Here is a 21,429-nt window from a genome sequence, read left to right as displayed (position 1 = left end):
ACGTTACTTTACCATTTATTTTATAATATTCGTTTTAATAACCCTTTGTATATGTACAAATAATTATTTATTTATTATATAATTATTAAAATTTTACATCATCAGAGTTATGTTCGTCGTGTCTCTCGCCACTTGCATCCTTATTCCGATAATAATTAACTGAGATTATTTTTTTGTAATTTTCGTAAATATATCACATTTTACGCATCACACTTATCGCCCATAAAAACATAATGTGGACAAATAAAGAGAGCAACTCTTTCGGCCATTATAATATGTTCATCCCAGTATAATTTAACGTAAACTAAACAGCGTTCGTTGGCGAGATGAGTTGTCAATAATACGACCTAAACAGTCCCACAGAAAAGCTACCCGTTCTAAGTTAGGCCATCAGTCGAGTTTTATGTACTCGGGCAGAGCGTATAGAACCCAATCAAGGAGAAATTACCGGAACGGAAAGCAATGCTTAATAAGACCACTATGAAATTGAGATCATCAATACCATTTTCCCACCATATTTACGGATGAACTATTGTCTTCGTGTTCGTCACTTTAGCCAGCTTCCTGCTAACACATGTCATGCTTATATTGCTTTCATTTGAAGCGGCCTAATCGTTCGCTTGTATCCATCATTTTTACGGCATGCTGTCTATCTTCCCTTTCTTTATTACGTTCCGTTCGTTTAGTCTCCTGAGAGAACAGTTACGTCCGATCAACAACTATGGAAATAAGCACGAATCTCACTTTCCTTTACCGCATCGGCCCGAGTCACCTTAACTTCAACCTGGGCCCGTTGCACACGTGCCTTTCACGTGGTAACTCCGATAGTAGCAGAAACCTATATCAACGATCGCTATACAGGTCGAAACTCTACAAAATATGCATCCGTTATCATTGACCATTAGGATGGTTACGTTTTCGGAATCAACTCTAGGCGTCGTCGTCGTCGTCCTCGTTGTCGTCGTTGTTGTTATGCTGCATAGAAAAAAAGGACACCGGCTATTCTACTGGTGTCTTTGCCATACTTTATAGTGGCAGTATTCTTTTCCATTGTCGTACTAAGGTCATATAATAGTATCTAACTAGCAAGCTTGGCTTTATTAAGTCTAAGGCGTTGGCCTCCTTTTGTCGTGGGAAAGTCGACTTCGCATTGAATCTAGGACAATGTGATGCACTGTATTGTAATGGATTAGAGCGACATGTGATAACTCTAAATTTCATCATCTACATAATAGAGTGAGGCAATTTTGCCCTGACAACCTGTACGCATAGAGTATGTATCTGCTGCAGCCTTGAACTCGCTTACCTCGTAGTATTTTACTGTGAATTTTCTGACGAGAGCGTGCTCTATTCCATAAACCTATCGAAATATTTTCTCTACTATTATTATGATTAGTAGCTGATTATTGTTTGACTCATCGACGCCCACAACTCTAACTGCAAATCCGCGCTCTCCGTCTGACTGGGATCTAAAGCTTGAAATCAATCGCATCTTTTTCCCCTTCGTAGTGTACGCCTATTCGAAATAAAGATGACAATAGAACGTCTCTGCGATGAAGCACGCCGTCTCGTTCATTTATTCAGTCTTTGTACACATGCGGATACAGAAAGCGTCATGGTTTTGTCTATGAGCGCTTATCGATGTATCAGTTCCCCATTGGTCCGCTAGAAATCTGGCTAATTATGATAATAGACATTATTACAGTACGTTACTACATGCAGACCAATTTTTCCTCTCATTCGCAAGTTTGTGAAGAGTATCAAGTATTGTCACATTAAAAGGGCGGTACCATTAAAATCACCCGAAGGAACAGAATCGCTTTGCTTCCCAAATTGCTCTTTTCTGGTTCTGCCGTCCTGTTGGTAGCTCGCGAAATGTGTGTATTTATTGTATTATTGCCTCCTGTAACCGGACCGGTATGTCAGCTTCAATTAACTTACCACAGCCGCTTTAACGAAGTTTAATTCCGAAGTAATTAGCTTTGCGCCGTTTTGTATGAAAAATCAGGGGTCCAAACTTTCCCTGGGAACCTTTTATTTCAATTATTTATTGTGTGCCGACGAGTTGAACACGATAACTATATTCAATCAAGTGTCTGAAGTTGGCCACGAGCCGTGAATAGGCCGAGCCTAAGCTCGTTACCAATTACTGGAGTATGAAAAATGACGTTGCTGAGAAGTGCCCTTTATTTTCGAGTTTGTTCGTTCGATTCTTTGTTCTATTGAAAAGTTCGCTCCGCTATTACCCTCCGATGCATACAATTTCATTTGATGTTAGCTGGATGTGTTTACGTTATGTCTGAATAGGTTTTCATTGGCTTGAAAGTAAATAACGCAAGTCGTCTTAGTCCAAACGACAGCTAACACATATGCAGACGAGATCTCATTTCATACATACTAATAATAGTTGCTATCATGACATAGGACTAGATGTTTCCTACTAATAGGACCACTGCTACTATTGCTCCCCGGATACATTTTATTATTAAACGGTCGAAGTGACTTCTTCAATGGGCGTCATCGCCGGCTGCCACGTGTGTAGGTGTCCAAAGGTGCCAGGAGGCGTTCGTTTGCTGTCGAGGGGTCCTGCACCAACTCCGGAACTGCTGGCGGAACCTACCCCTGAACCTCCGCCGGCACTGCAAGCGGCACCCGTTTTCACCAGCGAGTCCGGTGATCCGGTCGGGTCTTCGGTCATTTCACACTCGCAACACTCAGACAAAAGTAACGTCGGGTCCACCTAAAAGGGTTAATTTAGATGGAAATGTCGTTGTATATAATGATATAGAAAGAAACAGATCGCATATGTTTTACGAACGTATGAAAGCCAAACAAATGTAAATGGTAATCAAAATAGAACGATAATTGAAATGTGGTGCTCAACCCAATAAATAAAGCAAATATACCTCGAATAACGAACGACAATTTGAAACAGGCATTTTTTTTTCGAAAGATATCTGGCCCGTCTGGACCTATCAAAAAGCATCTAGGTCACACTGTACTGCCTTGATCTTTAGCGCTTCATTTATTGAAACATATGTTATTCAAACTAAACTATAAGGCTTGAAATCCTACGCAAGTACTATATTATATGATGTTCCGTTTGAAGAACCGTTTGTCTACACACTAAAGATCAATATCTCTTCTACGAAAATGTTTGCCCCGTACCTACATAACATAATAGCACTGGCCATTCTTCAACTATACTAATGAAATTGCATTGAACTGGCAAGCGCGGAACACGTTGATGTCTCTTGTCAATTGTTTCGTACCACAACGCCATAACAGAAAACTATTGTTGTCTCTGTATTTTCCCGCATTTTTAAAACAGCTTATGTGGATACTAAATATAGAGAAAAAAATCTCTTCCTACAAGTATTATGACCTGCTTACGGTGTAGGAGTTATACAAGATACGCTCTAAAGATGAAATATGGAAAAGTTGTATCCTTCAAGGTAAATTCTCTAATGTACAAAACGTAAATAAACAAAACAAAAGAATCATGTGAACGTGTTAGTTCGGTCCCAAAAACAAAGTTCCGCATTTAAACGAGATTATATGAAGCTTTTCGTCATCGATTTCGAAATTGTTTGATTGGCTCGACGGCTGTGAGCCTGATTTGGGGGAGAAAATCCTTGGATTCCGACATGCTAAAGTGAAGCAGTAAGCTTTAACGGTCTAGCCTTAAAAAGTCATAGATAATTATCTAGTGAAATTAACGTTTTCGATTTTCATCTTCATCTGCTCTATCTTGCTTTTTTACTGTACCTAAAACTTACGTAAAGATTTGTGTTAATTATGAATGCGCATGAATAAACGAGGTGTGGAATAAACAATGAGTTTTTAGTGTTCAATAGTTGAATCTAGGGTTCACATATATTCAGTTGGGCGACAGAAGGTTAAGCAGGTCATGCAGCATGAGGAAACGAGCTGTTGCCTGTGAAAACCTAGGTTGAACATGAGAACGGGAAAGGGAGGGGGTAGACGCTGATGAGTAACGCCCTCAAGTGCACCCCAATGCATTAACCATGGCCTACGCACCGATGCAGTGCTGGCCAACACCGGTTGGTGCCATGAACGAGACCAAATGTAAGTAACCAGGCTTGTTTGGACACCTGCTGACTATGCCACAGTAGAGGCTACAAAGGTTTACGATGTTCCGACCTTTGCCGATTGTTACTACTTTCAATAATGTACAACTGGTGTCGCTGTGGTAAATGAAACAGAACTATGTACATATAGGAATACCATATCACCGCTCAACAAAGGTTTCATACTCACTCTGTAACATTATTTTTGCTTTTTTTTCCCAACGTACCGTATTATGTAAACATGACACACTGTAGTGACTGTGACAGTTATGTTGCAAGCTTATCTCACCAAACGTATTGTAAATAATTCTATAGTAAACTTATAAGGCTAGAACATGGGTAATGGCAGTTCTTCAAACGCGTCCTGTCACGTCCCTTCTGTTTAGTTACTTTTATGCACCGCTTAAGGGTACTCTCATCAATAAGCTCATTATACTTCGGCCACAGGAAGATCTTGTGTGGTGAATGGATATTGGCCACGAATTTACATTTCAAGGATGGCTATTCTCGGCGAAAGTAGATTTTTGATGCCTAGTCTATTTCACTTTCTGCCCAAGTCTAAAGGTTTGACGTTTGATAGAAGTGAAAAGTTTTCATGTGTTAAGATACGCTTGGGAATAATATGAGGATTAACAGGGAACTGTATATCGCCTAGCTACATTCCACAGAAAAAAAAAAGTCGCTAGGCAAGAAAAATCTACCCCGGTTCAAAACAATGTCAAACCATTTATAGCAAAAATCGATGCAAAAAACTGCTTTACGTACTTTGCGCTACTATTAGATTAAAAGACAGCTATTACTTATGTTCCAACCTAAAGAATGTGACACAGTGTACATTATCGATTGCCATTAGGGCAAAAATGCAGCGATATTCTACTATGAAGGGCTGGAGAAATTTGGCTCCAGTAACTTGTCGTCGTAGTGGTGTGGTGGATGACGTATTTGCCTGCTAATCTTATGCACACGTTATGGTCTAGGTTCGTATCCTGGCATAAGCAGGCTTCGTTTCGTGCTGGAGGCCAGCCGTCTCATATAACAATGCCTAGCGGGGGTACCGAACGCTAAAATCGAGCAATAGAAGCCCAAAAGCCTAAACGTTGTTTTGCATTGAATTCAATCGAAATAATTTTTACTGAAAATAGATGCTAAGAGCCATCTCAAGTTGGTTATATAGACATTCTTAGCCGTATTTTAGCTCCATGCTGTTGAACAAATATAAAAATGGATCATAAAAAAAAACATTAAAAAAATCCGAAAACGGGTTCTAGCATACAAGCATCTAACACATTATGCCTACTTTTATAATCTGTGGTGATTATTAGGGACGATGCTCATTCTACAGCCAGTGTTTATTACAATCTTGTGCTTTTTGTCTTGCCAGCGTGACAACCTTAGACACTACGGAGTGCTCTCCCATGCGCTAGACATGCACATATATATAAGAGTTGCATGCTTTGACCATTTTGATTAATTTAAACTTAGAAGGGAACATAAGTCATTTAGATTACGCCAATAACACGAATATCGCTTTAAAAGAATCTGGTGTTTCTGTCTTTTTTTTTTTACTGAAAACCAAAGTGAATTAACTGTTGATATTTACGTTAACCTCAATAAATGAATTAGTTAAATATAAACTGACACGGTTGAATGCAATATTGCCCAAAAAAAGTCACTCACCATTTCTACTAGTCCTTCTTCCGAGATGCATGTAAGTAATTCGGGCCGCTTTCCGATTTCATTGAAATCATCGTTATCTTCAAAGTTGCTCATTTGTGCGTTGAGAAGATCCACGGATGTTGCCCAGGATACCGTGCGCTGCAGACGGTCCAACTGAGCCCGGCACGACACGCATTCATCGACTGTTGTTGTTGGTCGCCGTCATCATTGTCAAGGTTAAACCGTTACGGATGTTTACGTGAGCACAAGGGTAAAATGTATTACGATGCGATGAGACGGCGAAAAGTACAAGTTGTGGGATCAAAAATAAAGTAAGGGTGACAAAAAAAACGTTCAGCTTCCCGCCAAACCCCACCCAATCTAGGCTTGGAATGGGCTCCGTATAACCACGAATTTCACATTAGAGGAAATAAGATAAATCATACGAAACCGCTTCACCTTCTCCTAGCTCACGGAATTATAGAATACAAGTTCTCTATAGCTTTTCTCGCAGAAACCGTTCGTCAAAGCGACGTAGCTGTTGACGTGATGGAATCATTTAGACATTGTATAAAACGTTGCTGTTAAAACCATTCGTTCTTTGCAGTGTTGATTTGTAAACAGGAGCACGCCGTTTACTGCCAGCAGTCAATGTAAGATTACGGAAAAGAATGTGTGCCCCCTTGATTACATCAAACCGTCTATGGGTTAGTGCGGTAATGGAAAGATGCTTGGACTCTACCTACATCTCTACTATTTGACAGCAGTATTTCCTACAGTTGCTGCATCGTTTTTACTCCAGCGATTCTCCTCACCCAAATTGCTCTCTGTACAGAAGATTTCGGTAGCATTACAAGGGTGGTTGGCCTGTGGCCCACTCCGTTTCCTCCTGACGTCGACCAGTTCTTTGCTAATCTCTTTTCCAGCATTTTGCAAAGCTGCAACAAACTGTGCCATAGAAAAGTTAAAAGGGCTGCTTCGTTCTTTACGCAGAAGCCGGGCCGCGGCGTAATACCACCGTGCACCGCCCCTAGAAAGGGCAAAGTGCGCGTTTTATGCCCTTTTGAGTTCAATTTGTGTTTCGACGAGGCAACAAGTGCAGATATTCTGTAAGAGGAAAACGCAATGCCCGATGTGCGCACATATTCACGCGCAGACAACTATTATAGGTCAAGTGCCCATCTTTTTTAATCGTGTTTACACTATTTATCGACGGTGAAGCGATGTCGTCCTCTAAGTGAGTACTCTTCTATTGTCACGTATTGGCGGATATGTTCCCTGTAGATAGGGTAGCCGCAATCTATCACTTATAGACTTGATAAGATAGAATGTGTATATTCAGTTGGGTTATTCACACACTAGGGATCTGCAAAGGAGCATCATTGACATGCGCGACCTTTTTCCTCGGCCTGAGGCTTTGTTCTCCGTTTTCTCATTCATTCGTTTTCCTCTATTTCGTCTTTCTCTCTATTGGACTATTCACTTGCTACTACTGACCTCGGCTGTCGCAGTCGATCCCGCCTAGATATGCCGTTGACCCGCCGACTGGGCTGTAGCGGAAGCCTCCATTGTACGCCGACCCCATACAGGAGCTTCCGTTACCAAGAGCGGCGGAAACGCAAGCCGAACCCCCTACTCTGCCTGCTGCCAACATCGGACAGTAGTTGCCGTTAGCGTGCAGTGGTCCCGCTAGAACTCCAGCATTGTTTCTTTTTGAGGCCACAATTCCCGCCGAGGCAGAGTTATTGCAGAAACTGCTGTTGCCAGACTGACTGCATGTGTGCCAGGTGCTTGATAGGCTTCCGTTACTGTAAGAAACAAAGGGAGTCAGCAGATGACATAGGGAGAAAACGACGTCGCGAATAAGAGAGCGGGACGTCCAAGAATCCGAATATGGGTGAGGTGTCAGCTGAATCATAGAAGAACTGCGCCTAAGGCCTTGCTAGGGCAGAAAATCGCATAGAAAGAAAAAAAACTGGTGCCTTAAGAATGATATGCCAATTGCCTGCGGCTAGTGTCGAAATAGTATCACTACAGTGCATTGTATGCCGTGTGTGCGCGTGTGAAGAACTAAGCATGTCCGAAACATCTGGCGTCCAGAAAGGAAAATGTACTTTGATCCTTTTATGGATGTGGTGTATTGTAGCAAAGCAACGTACACTTTACCGGAATCGATCGTCTCCGTAATCAGATAGATAATAAGCTAAGGCACAAAGAAGCGAATGAATAGGCAGCAAACCAATGCTGACAATACATTTGGACCTATTATTGGGCCGCGGCATCTTTCTTGTGACATTGCGCACTCATAATATTGTCAATTGGTTAAGAAGAGAGCAGAAGTTGCATGATTTGCTTAGTAGTCGAAGTGGACCTGAGAGAACGCTCAACTAAATCCTGCATATAGTTCGCTTGCCGTTGGCATGATGCTTTTCACGGTAATACGGATGCGCTGATATGACGTATTTTCATCATGCTACAGATCGTCCTTTGTTCCTAACCTTTAGAAAATGACGTCTGCTAGAAGTCCTATGAGAAACAAATTGCTGTAAAGCCTGCATGAGTTTATATTCAAAAGACGTACACACCGTTGCTCAAGTGACGTTCATCGTCTTTGTCAAACGTCGTCTGCCCTTACCTACCGTTCGAATGGATCGGCATAGAGAATTCGACACGCGGCCCTGTGGGAAACAGGCAGTGCAAACAAAACAACGCTGGCAAACAGGGCACATCCCGATGAGACGTAGAACGGCACCCGCAAATCGCCTGTGCACCAAAAACCTCCGCCTGGGCCAAATCTTGACCCAGCTGAACCCCCGCTACCGGAAGTACTTCCGAGCATGCCACCGGTTGAAGGTGCCGTCGATCCTGAAAGGTATTCTATTCAGATAGGAACAAGTGGAAAGGGAGTGTGATTGAGATTGCCTTTTGAGCGGTCTCAGCTGCAATGACAATATAGTATTTGACGTTGGCTAACGAAACTCGCTGTGAGTATAGCGTGAAAGGCCGGGTTTAACAACGAATTACCAGTTTATTTAACACTAACGTTCCAATGGTACTAATCCAGAGCCTTCGTGAAGCTATTATTCGTAAACATTAATATCGATACACATGAACTTCATTAGAGCATAGAAAACTAGAACGATGGTAGCGAACTACTTAGAATCCAAATGGCTGGGACGTTATATGTGAAACGACGGCGTTTAAAGGATTTCGAAAACGCATAACGCTCCACTTTACTGATAATTGCTAACGTTCATTTTAAATTTCTATAAAGTATTCAGAATTTGCACATGCACACGGATCAACAATTGAATGCAATTCGCGTTACTAAGCTTTGCAGGCCAATATCAAGAGATGGACCTATGTAGGACATCCAAATATTCTATCTGTACTTCGTCAAGCTTTTGTTGTAGAATGGGTTCTTCGTCCTTCTACAAAACTTCCGCTTGTACCAAAGATCTATTTGCAAAAGCAAACCAGAAACAAGCTGTGCTTTACGCAAATTATCAGACAATATTACATTATCGCTTTGGGTGCCATATGGACACGAGTGAAATATGTCTATAGGATGGTCACTGTGTCTCCAGTCCGTACGGAGTCAAGAGTATCGTCAATGCTAATTCTGCAGGGGAACTGAGCGAGCTAGATCAATCCTCAGACCAAAATTCAACTTAGTAATAATGCATATATGGATCAAGCTGCATTTGCAACAACGTGTCACATGTGGTTTCGTTTTTTAAAAATAATACTACTTCATAATAAGCTACGTATAACACTGCATTGTGACTAGTGACGACAGAGTTCACCATGGTAATATTATTTATACCAAAATAATGCATAATCACTGTAACTATACAGGCTTCGATCCAATTAAGTTAGCTTTACAAGACGGTATCGTAACTTCTCGAACGATACGCAATTTGTGCCAGTGTTTGGACCGTTTCAAAGCAGGCTTCATATTGCGAGGTAGAGAAATCATAACATTTTACCTGCCTAACTTACCAGCAAATGATTATAAAACGTTCACTTGTCCAAGTATAATCACAGTCTTTTCCAGTATGAGGAAAAATTTTCGTCTCGTTTCGAAGATGAACAACACATTGTTTCGCTCGAAATCCTTAGCGGCCTATTTCAGCCCATTTCAGGCCCATTTAATTCCGCCTTAAGTAACGAGCTCAGTTGATATTTTATCGAAAGTGAATAAATTGTGCCGAGCTCATTTCGGCCGACCAGATAATAGAAAAGTCCTTAATGAGTATACTAGTTTATTTTCTCTTTTACGCAGCACTGATTGTCTTTTTGCACACATTTTGGCCTATATAGCTCCATTTTCTCTTTCTTTATATATATAAGGAGATTAATTCTACCTTTGTTTTTCGATGAGAACTAACCATAAAGTTAAATCAAGTTAATGAACTATGCTACATAAACTTGACCAAAATTTACGGTGAATCCTGACACTGACGGGTAATTGGCAGAATGAGCAGAATGGGTGCGCTCATCGACCAGTGGACAAAACCCCACGCTCTCGAGAAGTGCCTTGCACGCAGCCGTTCAAACACTAACAGCTTCAGCGAATAGCCGAGGCCACCAGAGAGAGCTCCACTTAAGACGGCGAGCAAGGCCAGTCCACGGAAGCCCCCCAGAGCCATGGGGGAAGCACAAGAGAAGCTCAAACCTAGAAGACCAGCCTGGAAATGCCAGCAATTGTTAGTTTTTATTTTCGTCAGTTCACACTGATCCATACATAAAGTTCTATACTTACTATGTTATAGTGTCCAGAGTGATCATACCTGGGATAAATATTTTCGACCCACATAACAATCGTCCGAGTTTCCCACAATTAACATCCCGAAAAGGCACGTTCCAAAAGTATGCGCCAAGCCGAGAATTGTTTGGAGGAGATATTGGTCACCTAGCGTCCCCATACTAACTGAGCCGCCTCCATCTTCCGAAACTGCTAATGGTACCTGTACAAATAACCAGCATATATATATATATATAATGCATTGCATAATTACGACGTTCCGCTATTAATGACTTATTTTATTTGGCTCTAATTGCAAACGTCCCGTTTTCTTTTGACACAAGCGTTATCGTTCCTCTTATTAATATGCCATATTTCTTTGGTGAAATTGAAAAATACTTACGATGAAGAGAAATGGCGTATATATAGCAAACGACGCAAAGAAGCATACGACCATTAGAACGCGGACGGTTTTCGTTCGAAGTGTCGAAAACTCGAACAAAGGTGGTTTCTGACTCGTTGTATTCTTCTCTTTGATCTTCCGACGCTAAGGTCCGCGCAATATGAATTTCCATGCGAATTAGATCCAAACAAAAAGAAGACAAGATCCCGAAGTCCCATGCTCAGTAATACCAACGTCGTTGCAAGCCGCAACAGGCAACGCGCAAAACGATACGAGCGTCCGAGTTGCCCAAATCACACAATGGCAACCGTCGACAAAGACCGCCGGGAAATTGGCAAAGAAAAACAGGATTTAACTCGTTAAATACAGGATACTACAATGAAAATCGCTGCTTTGGCTGTTGAACATTTTCGAAGCAAAAGCGATGAGGGACCAGAGATGAGATAAAAAAAAATAATTATTGTCCCCCTTTTAAGATGGGCGGCCCAACTCGAAAGGCTGAAATATCGCTATCAGGAAAGGAATACAAGTAGGAAATCACAATATGGAAGGAAACACTATATAGAGTTTAGATAAGATCTAATACTATTCAGCTTCTTCATTCTGACAACCTGAGTGATAGAATCGCGTCATTAACTTTTCCTCTCTGTATTTTAATTTTTCATATCATTTTTGATTCCAGAAAGGTTTAACTGAGCAGCGAGTTGGCGAGTTGAAAATTAAACTCAACTGATCGAATAGACGATCTCTCTGTTCTGATCTATCTAGTTCTCAACTCAGCTAGCCAGCCTTACAGATCTTCATCGGTGATGAGCCTTTTAGGAACACACAACCTGGGTCCTGCGTAAAACTGAAAGTACTCAGTAATAGAGTATGGTAAAATTCCGAGAAGGTGTCATGGCCTAGGATTACAGATGCCGACAAGACTTTTCCGTTTGGAAAAACGAATTTTCAAGAAAGAAGAAAATTTAGAAAAAGACCTCGTGAAGAGGGGAGGTTAGACTGGAGACACTTGAAACAGAAAGGCCAATACTCAGTAAAGTGCTTCGAACTGAGGGGAGGGAACAGTTCATAAAAAAATGACTACAGAAAAGGTCATAACTGACCATTACAGGAGCACCAGAGACTCAGTAAGAGAAGTAGTTCTGTCCGCACTAGCACCGATGTGCCAAATGGAAAAAGGTGCCGCTTGTGACGACGCAATTGACGATGACAGAAATCCTAATAGTAATCGACGTATCGAATTATTTAAATAAGATAGTAGCCGATAACGATCGTCTGCCCCTTTTATTGAATCAATACAAGGCTCAGTTGAACGGGCAACTTCCTTACGTGGAACTGCTAGCTAAACCGGTTCCAGCTTACCAAGCAGGCAATATTTTGTTATCTATTAACAGATAGCTTAAGTTGGATGTCAGACCATTAATGAACTCAGGTTAGTCAAAAGTTTATATCTTATCTAAAATGGCTTTTTTGCATTTGCACATTTTTGTTTCGATGTGGAAAATGGAAAACTATTATTATTATTAAGCCGGGATAACTATGTATATTGTTATATATTTTAACTGATTATTTTGAAAATATTCCTATGCATTATACATAAATAAAATTCAGTGCTGACTACCAATCGATAAACCTTATTCGACAACTGGTCTATCGTTATTTTATCGCTAGAAGATTGTAGAGACGGTAACTTTTCTATGCCATATGATTTTAAGGGCACGAGATACACACACATATATATGTACACATAGAGGACCTACATAACACAATGAAATAAATAGAAAAAGAAAACGACCATTTCACCGAGAACGCTTGCGAATGTAGCTCACAACTACAGAGCGTTAGTGGTATTCCCGAAAAACGTTACGTGTATTTGCCAGAAGTGTTAGCTGTGTACGAATGCCGCTTCCTCCTCCTATCCACTCAACCTTCAAATTTGTCACATTTTCCTAATTTTCACGTAAAATTTGCGAAACGAAAAGAATGATAAAGTTTGTGAATATTTCAGGTAAAATTCTTTTTTCAGAGGGTGGACTGGTTTGGCAATGTATAACAATTGCCAGCTCTTACAGATTACATGTCACGTCTCTGAACCCCTCCGCTAACCCGTTCCTCCCTGATATTTCCGGTAATGCAAAATTCATACGTCAGTATAGCTACCTTTTTTTCAGCCAGCTCAGAGCACCAACAGCAGTTCATCTTCTGCTGACGGACTCAAAAGTAGAGCTTTTAAGCGACCCCTGTTCCATCATAAAAAGCACTTGAATTTAAGATTGATCGGTAAATAGTCACAATAGCAGCCCAGACATGTCCTCTGTTTCTTATTTCTCTCAGCCGGTTTGCTTCGTTTTGTAAAGCAACGTCGCAACTGGACGTTATACATACATACACGCTGTCTCTTTTAACTGAAATAAAACGACTTATCTTTGTGCCTCAATTGATCTGATATTTCAGATAGACTATGTCGCAAAACGGTAATCAACATTATATAATTTATCCTTGAAAATAAACTTTCCTATATTTTCAGTTAAGTGAACCTGAGAAAGTATATATGACCAGCTTGGTAGATATAAGGAAATATATCCTGGTAAGTAATAATGCACCCTGAATGTACCTGGGTGCCAACAAACAATAGTTATATGCGGGTTAGTTACAATTGCTCATTCTTCGACCAGTAAAACGTATTTACGAAGAATTGTATCTTGTTATAGTTTAGAAAATACTCTCCATGTAAATATTCTTAGATAATTAAGAAGACTTTATGTAGTCTTTTTTTACTTTCGGTGCTTGCTGGGATAATATTCCACAAGAAATTTCCTTAATTAGAAGTGAGAGTGCGTTTTCAGACCATTCATATAAATAGAAAGATACCTACATATCGTAAAACGAAGTCTCATAAAAATACACATCATTTTTTTTATCGGTAGCTTTTATTGTTACTTAGTTTTTTTTCCAAGGAATACGATCGCCCGTTCCCGCTGGCCCATTTTATTCTTTGCACTTACATTCTCTACGTGCATCTGTTTTCTTCTAATGCTATCAGACCAACAACTATCGCTCTCCGATCGAAAAGTAACGTTTGCACTTACTGAGCGACCACTTCGCTGCATGTATACACTACTCGTATCTATTGACTTCTTATAATAACCTAATAACTTGCACGCAAGCACATCGTTATTTTGCGCCACTTGGGCTTTACGTGGCGGCTGTGGGTGCTACTCCGGGGAAGTTAGTTCAGATGTAGTGGTTTGTGTAGTGTTAGTTACGATCCCAACCTTAATTCATTATCTTCTCTGGGTTCCTTCCCGTATATCGAGGAGGGTTGATTTATTTGTGGTGGTTGCAGACGACGCCGCCGCCGCCGCCGCCGCCGCTGCTGCTCTGGATCGAGCGTCAATACAAATGATTCGTATTCGCTGGAAAAACTAATGAAACCGGTTTTAATTTGATGGTGACGTTGCTACGTTATCTGCAGGCCCGCTTGCTGCTTGCCGCGACATCGGCCCGCTGGTTCAGGCCAAAGCACTGGTCCTGTGAAGTCCAGATCCGAACAATGGTTGACTTGACAATGACGATGTTAGCATGAAGGAACTCTTTGCACACGTATAGCCTCATCGAACGCGGGCGCTTGAGGTGCTATCGTTGAAAGCACCGTGAACTGGCCCTCTTCTTTGTTGGTTTGGCCCTGGTAGCATTTTATGGTGGACTAACTCAGAGGTAAGTTAAATAAAACTGATATAAATATATAATTAAGAAAACCTGTTTCGTGTAGCTGTAAGCAATATAAAACGCAAATGTCGACCGATTTTTACAGACGACCAATAATTTTATTAGCCGGTTCACGATTCAGCGTATAACGTGAATGAAGCACAGTACGTCGTATCAGGATTGCAGCTTTCCTAAAGGTTCAATCTTTTGCCGATGGCAAAAATTACATTAATTTGACCTCCCATGTCGTGCCGGTCGGTGTAGTTACTATTGTATTTAAAGCTAAAGCATTTAAAGGCTGGAATCGTAGTTCGAGTGAGCCCTCAGCAACGCAAGTCCAATTAAAAGGAAGTTATAACCCTCTAATCCAATTGCTGAAAAATCGACTATCCCTAATCTTTAAACTGCAGGCTGGCCTATGTTCAGGGCACTCGGGAATAATGGATATGGGGCCCAGGTGAGTGAATCTTCTTCAGGGTATATTTTCCCGCAACATCAGGTGTAACAGCCGACTTGTAGACGGCCATCGTTTAGAACATTTTTTTTTTTCATTACTGAGTAGTTTTTGAGCGAATTTTTTAGAGATTTTCTTAGATCTCTGACAAAAACCCAAAGAGTACAGTTTATTTTAAACTACTTGTAGAAATGCTGCGCATACCAAATATATACGTATAATTCTAAGAGTTTTTAAATATGACTTGAACATTATTTTAAATGCGCTACAATATAAGTCGTTGGACTGACCCTTTACTTTAAAGCGGATAACTGTACCCTAAAAAGTAACTTAGATCTTGTATATTGCATGGAGGCCGTCATTTGTGCCAAACGGGCTCCTAGAACGTAACTCACTTTAGATATCGTACAAACACTATATAGTATGCTAATAGAAGTTTTCTGCTTAGTCCTTTAAACTTACCACAACGGAATTTTCAGGCAATTAGTAGGGCTGTCTTTACCGAATCGAGTTGATCTAAATGCAGCCAAAATTTTCTATAACATTTCTCAATATGACCCCTAAATTCTCACTTAAATTTCAGCCTGGCATCTGGCTTAGTTAACATTTAGCTATTTCAACTGCTTATATCTATGAGCGGTTTCCTTCCACAGAATGGCTATGCGGTGCTGATCCATACAGCTTGTACATGCCAACCCGCATTTTTGTTACTATACAAAAAAACGGTGTGTACAAAAAGGGTGATATTGTTAATTTCTAGAGAAGCTGATTCTTTGATTCTCATGTAACCAGATGTTTCTAATGAAGAGCTAACAACGATTACTGTCGAAACCGATCATATTTACACCGTGCGACGTCTCTGGACCCATCGACCGCCTCGTCGCTTCTCCTCGGTCCAACTCATACGGGATTGAGACAATGGTACGTTTCACAGCCGCAACAAACACAAGCGTTATCATTGATTGCTTACGCTGAATCGTTAAAAGGACGACGACGACAAGGAGGAAGCAGTCAACAAACAAATAATCAATTGATCGGCTACTCAGTTCCGTCTGGTTGTGGAGTTTACCTGCAAACGCCAGACGATACGGGTCCAAGTCGCTCATAAGTAGCGAACTACACACATTCATAAGAGCCCATTCGGACACAGGACGGGACAAGAGCTAAGCTAAACTCGCTGATTCGAACCTGGCGTCTCTCATGATAACATGCCAGGGAACCTTGGCCTTTCTCCTGGCCCTCGGCGTTAAACCGAAATGCTTAGGCGGCAGGCGCAGCTGGATATTTTTGTTTTCTTCGAAACGAAACTGCGATCCAACAACTATTGTTTCCAACCTGTAACATCGATATAGCAGTACAATGCAGTTAATACTCTGGCCGAAAGAAACCTATCTTGCGGAATCGAAAAATAGGACCCTCAGGTCCTATAATATCGGGTGAATTCAGAGGCGGTAATGAAGCTACTTTTCAGCTTAAGGAAACTCCCTTTAGAAAAATTCAGAGCGGAACAGCGTTATATAAAGATACGCCAGAAAAAAAATTACGAGAACACCGTTTACAACGAAGGATTTTGCTAGCGCCAAGCGATGCAGCGCTTGTGACCAGTTGTAACACACAATAGCACCGCTACATACTCCGACCATGAACGAAACGAAAGAGAACTACAACATATAGAAACGTATTCTATGCAACTGAGGAGTTATATGTCCTAGCGTAACAACAATAACAGATTGTTGTAAGAATGAAGGACATAATCCCGAACAGGCGAAGCTTGGTACAGGACTACTTGTAAACGTAACGGGACAGCGGTGAAATCAATGATCATCGACAGTCAATTCCCCATATCTCAAAACTGTTTTTTGCGTGAATTTTGAGAATCAACATTTATCTTACTATAATAAAGCCCTTGAAATCCATATCACAGGGACGTATAAAGCGGGTCGAAGCAAATCAGAATTCAGTAGAGTTAAAAAATGGTAGCAAGTTTCTACTATAATAAATCGTATCATGCCGCAAATACATACTTCACAACCTGTGTGAACAAAAAAAATCACACATAATACACATGAGCTTAATATAGCGTTTTTTCGTAACCATAATGTTTTTATGACAGAATGAGCAAACAAATCTATATCCTCATTTCGATATGTATTTCTGTAACAAATGTACTTTATAAACACAAATTAATTACAACTGTCTTCATTGAAGGAACAACGATATGACGATTGCTGGTCCCCTTGCCGATATTTGGCTAAATTCAGTCGTATGATGAAGCACGCTTTAGACCTCTTGTGTCGTCAAGAGTGCCGAGATCGCTTTGATCCATCTTCCAATATATATCTTTCGCATACATTCGTGTTCTCGACGGTAGTCAATGCGGTTAGCGTTGTTCGTGATACTAAAATTAGTTAAGGGGTCCTAGAGTGTGATTCAGGCAAACCTTAACTGGGAACTAGAAGAGTTTGCATAGAGCTAAATCGTGTCATGGGTCCGGAGCACAGAATATTTTCTCATACAGAACGTCGTTTTGACCCGAACCACTTTTATTTGCTTCGTGAAAATAATTCCCTTGCTAAAATTCTTATGGAACAGGGTTTTTTCATCTGAAACGAGAAGAGTTACTCCTATATGTTGAAGATACAGCTTGCTAATTTTCGTAACAAGCACATGCGTTAATGAACGAATTCTTCCACGTTTCTACATCTAGTGGTCTCACCTGGTTCTTGAGATGCACAATAGCTCTTCTCTGCGGATGGTATAACGAAGCTGGCCGATAGAGCATTCCAATAATGAAGAGCAAAGATACCACACCAGTCGTAGCCTGCAGGCCATATCGCCACCCGAAAGAGCTGCAAGCATTTACAACATTCAAAAACGACACGATACCAACCGAAATGCTTTGGCTAATGTTCACAATTTGTTCTTGTTATTGGAACGTCCTGAACGTACACCCCCTAACAACAAAAACAACATACGCATATATCCACCTCCGAAAGAGATCTATACTGTTTACTTTGTATCGTCTCAAGCAATCTTCTATTCTGATTCACATTTCAAACGCTGTCGTCATACGCCGACATTCCAGCTACTGGAAAAATAGGCTGCTAATGTACGACCGCTTTATATAAGTACCCTGTATTGAGGTCACAACGTTTCTTGATTAAGAGAGCTAACATGATTTGACAAAAGCCTGACATAGCTCCGTCATCTTAAACTTAATTCAATGCTGCTACTGATTATTCGAACGGAAGGGCCAATAAATCGTGGTACCGTTTGTGTATATGAGCAAGTGAATTACAGTTCATTTTTATGTCGACAAAAAAAAAACAACAGATCATTCATACACTTAAGACCCATTGGCAAAAATCAACAATAGCCGTCGTTAGCATTGTTATATCGCAGAATCTTGGCGGGCTGATCATGTAACCGCACACCGCAACCTTAAGCTCCTTATGTTTCCAGCTCTATTGCAAAAAACTAGAAGAGGCATTCTCAAGATGAGGCTCTTTCAGGGTAAACGTGAGTCCTGCTTCCTTGGGTCGAACACCCAAGCCGTGCCCGCAGCTTTCGGCGGGCGGTTTGCTCAATTTGTTCGACGAACAAAAACCAGTACAGCCCCGTCTGTTATCGAGTTCTTATGCTGAATCTTGCTGGCGCTATAAAGCTACTAGGAATAGACATAGATGGCGAACATACAGGGTTATCTCATCTGCGTTCATCCGTTTAGGCTGGCACGCAGCTCGGCACGATTGAACGTCGGTCACCCCACTCTGTAGTCGTGCCGAGAGCCAAGATAAATGATTTGACGGCAAACGTATTTTCTTAAGTGGCCTATAGGTAGTAAAGCCTCGTGACAGCACAGGAGGAGATAAAATCGAATCTTGCATCGCTATAATATGTAATACTCTTAAATGTTTTGAATTGACTATCCTTTATGGGCGTACAAGAAAGGCTGCTTGATCATACTTATTTCACGATAGTGTAGACAAGGCTGGGTGCCGTACTAAACGCTGCTTATTTGTACCATCGAATTATTGAACTATTAGAGGCGAACGTGGTACGTTCCATCTCAATTACACAGTGTAATGTAATAGCTATGGTAATGAAAATTATCCTTAATTAACATAAGCTATTTCATTATAATTTTCCAAGCATCGAAATATATTATACTATACGCAGCTTTTAAGTTTTATATGTAGCACTCTATTCCGACCGTAATTTTGGCAATTCATCAACATCATTGCCTCGCCATTGTTGTTCTCGGACTATTCTAAGCAAAAATGATGATATTAATAGTTCAGAAGTCTACAGAGTCTTCGCTCGATCCCCTTTCATGTCCCTCAACGTTGAAACTTCAGCCCCTCATAGAGTTGCCTTGTCTAGTTGGTAGCTCGAGTGTTTTAGAATGATGTCAGGCGAAAATCGGCGTCTGCCAAAATTAGCCCTCGGCCGACGACATCACAATTGCTTAGATTTCGCCATCGGATGGCTTTATACGAGCACATGCCGCCGCGTTCTAAACCAGCTATCATAACAATGACGCTCTATCGATTAAATGACAAGATTAAGTGTCTGAATTATCTGAAACCCTATAAGGCAGGTGTCTTTTCTACAGAGATAGAGTTCGTCTATCGTCTTCCGTCGAAAAGTTGGACCGGCTGGCATTTTTGACGCCCATCAGGAACTGAGCTACCTAAGCTTAACGGGGGCGGAACAAAAGAGCACCAAAAAAGTTCAAGTGTCACTGCTCTGTAGCTGTTCGAAATGCTTTGAACGGCTGATCTGGTCTCGGATCGCTCCGATTCTTTCGAGCCGTCGTACTAAAGACGAAACCAGAGTGTCTCATTTGTCTTCAGATTAATTCTGTCTGACTAAGCCAAATCCCTGACCCGCTGTGATTCTCGGTTCTAGCCTTGGAAGCAGAACCAGATCAGCGCCCCAGTACAGTTAGTGCACATATACGAGTCACACAGAAACACAGAGTAGGAGAGTATTTTCTTAACAACGAACCTTCTCAACCATCAGGGGACCGCGAATGATAGTTTTTTGCTGGAAGAAAGAGCCTTTGATCTGTCGCTAATAATGATCTACCTGAGCGTTTTCTCCATATAATACAATAGGCCACGAATAGTAGACGCTACTGCGTCGTTAAGCGACCAGGTGCCCTTGCCCTTATTAATGTGGGAGAATCTGACGATATTAAATATTACTATAGACAGAATCCTTTACGGCAGGTATTTTTATTAGATCTCTTTTTTGATGTCCGCGTTTCTAGGACCCGGTATATGTATGCAAAAATTGTCGAGTATTACACAGGGTTCCTTCATTTTGCCCTGGTTAAACTAGCCGTAAATGATTACTTCGGCTTCTCGGTTTCATGCGAATTTCCTTCTCTCGATTCGTACCATTAGCTAAATTGATATACTACAATATCAATCATCGCAGAATACGCTATTCAGATAATTAGCGACAAAGATTATCTTAGATAATAAATGGCTATGCCGTTGTTGCAAAGAACATGCACAGGCTATTTGATTATTTGAAGCGCTAATTTAGAGAGATCTGATCGCGTATTTTGAACACTGGAAGCTAAAAAGATTTAGCAGTGTATAGTCCGACTGATTCGAAACGTACCCGAGAACGTGATGTAGAAAGTGGTTGAGTGAAGCGACACCGAGGCCCGTAGCTGCAAGACAGAGTAATTCAATATTTTCCCGTTTCCGTTTGAAGTACGAACCTACGACGATGTTGGCCGTTTCCCGAGTGACACCCAATCCAATTCCGACCACTGAAAAGCAGAGTTATAATCGAACTGTTGAGCCAGGCCAGCCCAGCCCACGTCGTTGAAAAATGTTTGGCAAAAATGACGGAATCGCTTTTCCTTCGCGAATGTCATAGCACACCCTTTACATTCGATAACTGGCTGATAGAGACGCCTTTTAAGCACAATTGGATAATTGTGTATAAATCGGTCTAATAAACATAATTAGTTTTTTGTTTCAGGTAAATATCTTCCTCATAAAGTCGATGTTTTTAAACTCAATTAGAATATTTAGCAATTCCGTTAGTAGGACGAAGTGATCCGAAAAAAAAGTGAAGATGAAAGTTTCGCCTCAAAGTTTTGGGCTGCAGGATTAACAAATCTTAAAACTTACCAATGCTGATACTATTAGCATGGCCTGGCTGTCTCTAAATGTCTATTGCAGGAAGTATTTGATGCATTAACTAAAAAAGTAATTTGTTACATATTTGAAAACTATGTGTTTATGCGTAAAAAGAGAAAAACTACCCACTAAACAAATTGACAGAGGCATTAAATTAATTTAGATTCATGTTTCGCTGATGAGCCGATAGGATTCAGGGCATT

The 21,429-nt window shown here is 40.9% G+C and overlaps 1 protein-coding gene across 1 annotated transcript in view; it reads right to left on the bottom strand.

Moving 5' to 3' along the window:
- Positions 1–1,545: 1,545 nt before the first annotated feature.
- Positions 1,546–21,429, bottom strand: part of LOC111263804 (uncharacterized) — a 113,546-nt gene continuing 93,662 nt past the window's right edge. The window contains exons 3-11 of the mRNA XM_022839200.2: positions 20,697–20,850; positions 17,779–17,911; positions 10,898–11,041; positions 10,541–10,717; positions 10,213–10,438; positions 8,387–8,624; positions 7,245–7,555; positions 5,769–5,950; positions 1,546–2,740 (exon numbers count right to left, since the gene is read on the bottom strand). Of these exons, the coding sequence (XP_022694935.1) occupies positions 2,486–2,740; positions 5,769–5,950; positions 7,245–7,555; positions 8,387–8,624; positions 10,213–10,438; positions 10,541–10,717; positions 10,898–11,041; positions 17,779–17,911; positions 20,697–20,850 (1,820 nt within the window). The 3' untranslated portion in view covers positions 1,546–2,485. The remainder of the gene's footprint in view (positions 2,741–5,768; positions 5,951–7,244; positions 7,556–8,386; positions 8,625–10,212; positions 10,439–10,540; positions 10,718–10,897; positions 11,042–17,778; positions 17,912–20,696; positions 20,851–21,429) is intronic.

This window comes from Varroa jacobsoni, unplaced genomic scaffold (genome assembly GCF_002532875.2).
Source record: "Varroa jacobsoni isolate VJ856 unplaced genomic scaffold, vjacob_1.0 scaffold_791, whole genome shotgun sequence".
NCBI lineage: Eukaryota > Metazoa > Arthropoda > Arachnida > Mesostigmata > Varroidae > Varroa > Varroa jacobsoni.
Note: the sequence above shows the minus strand (reverse complement) of the source record. Positions and strands in the feature narration are given on the sequence as shown.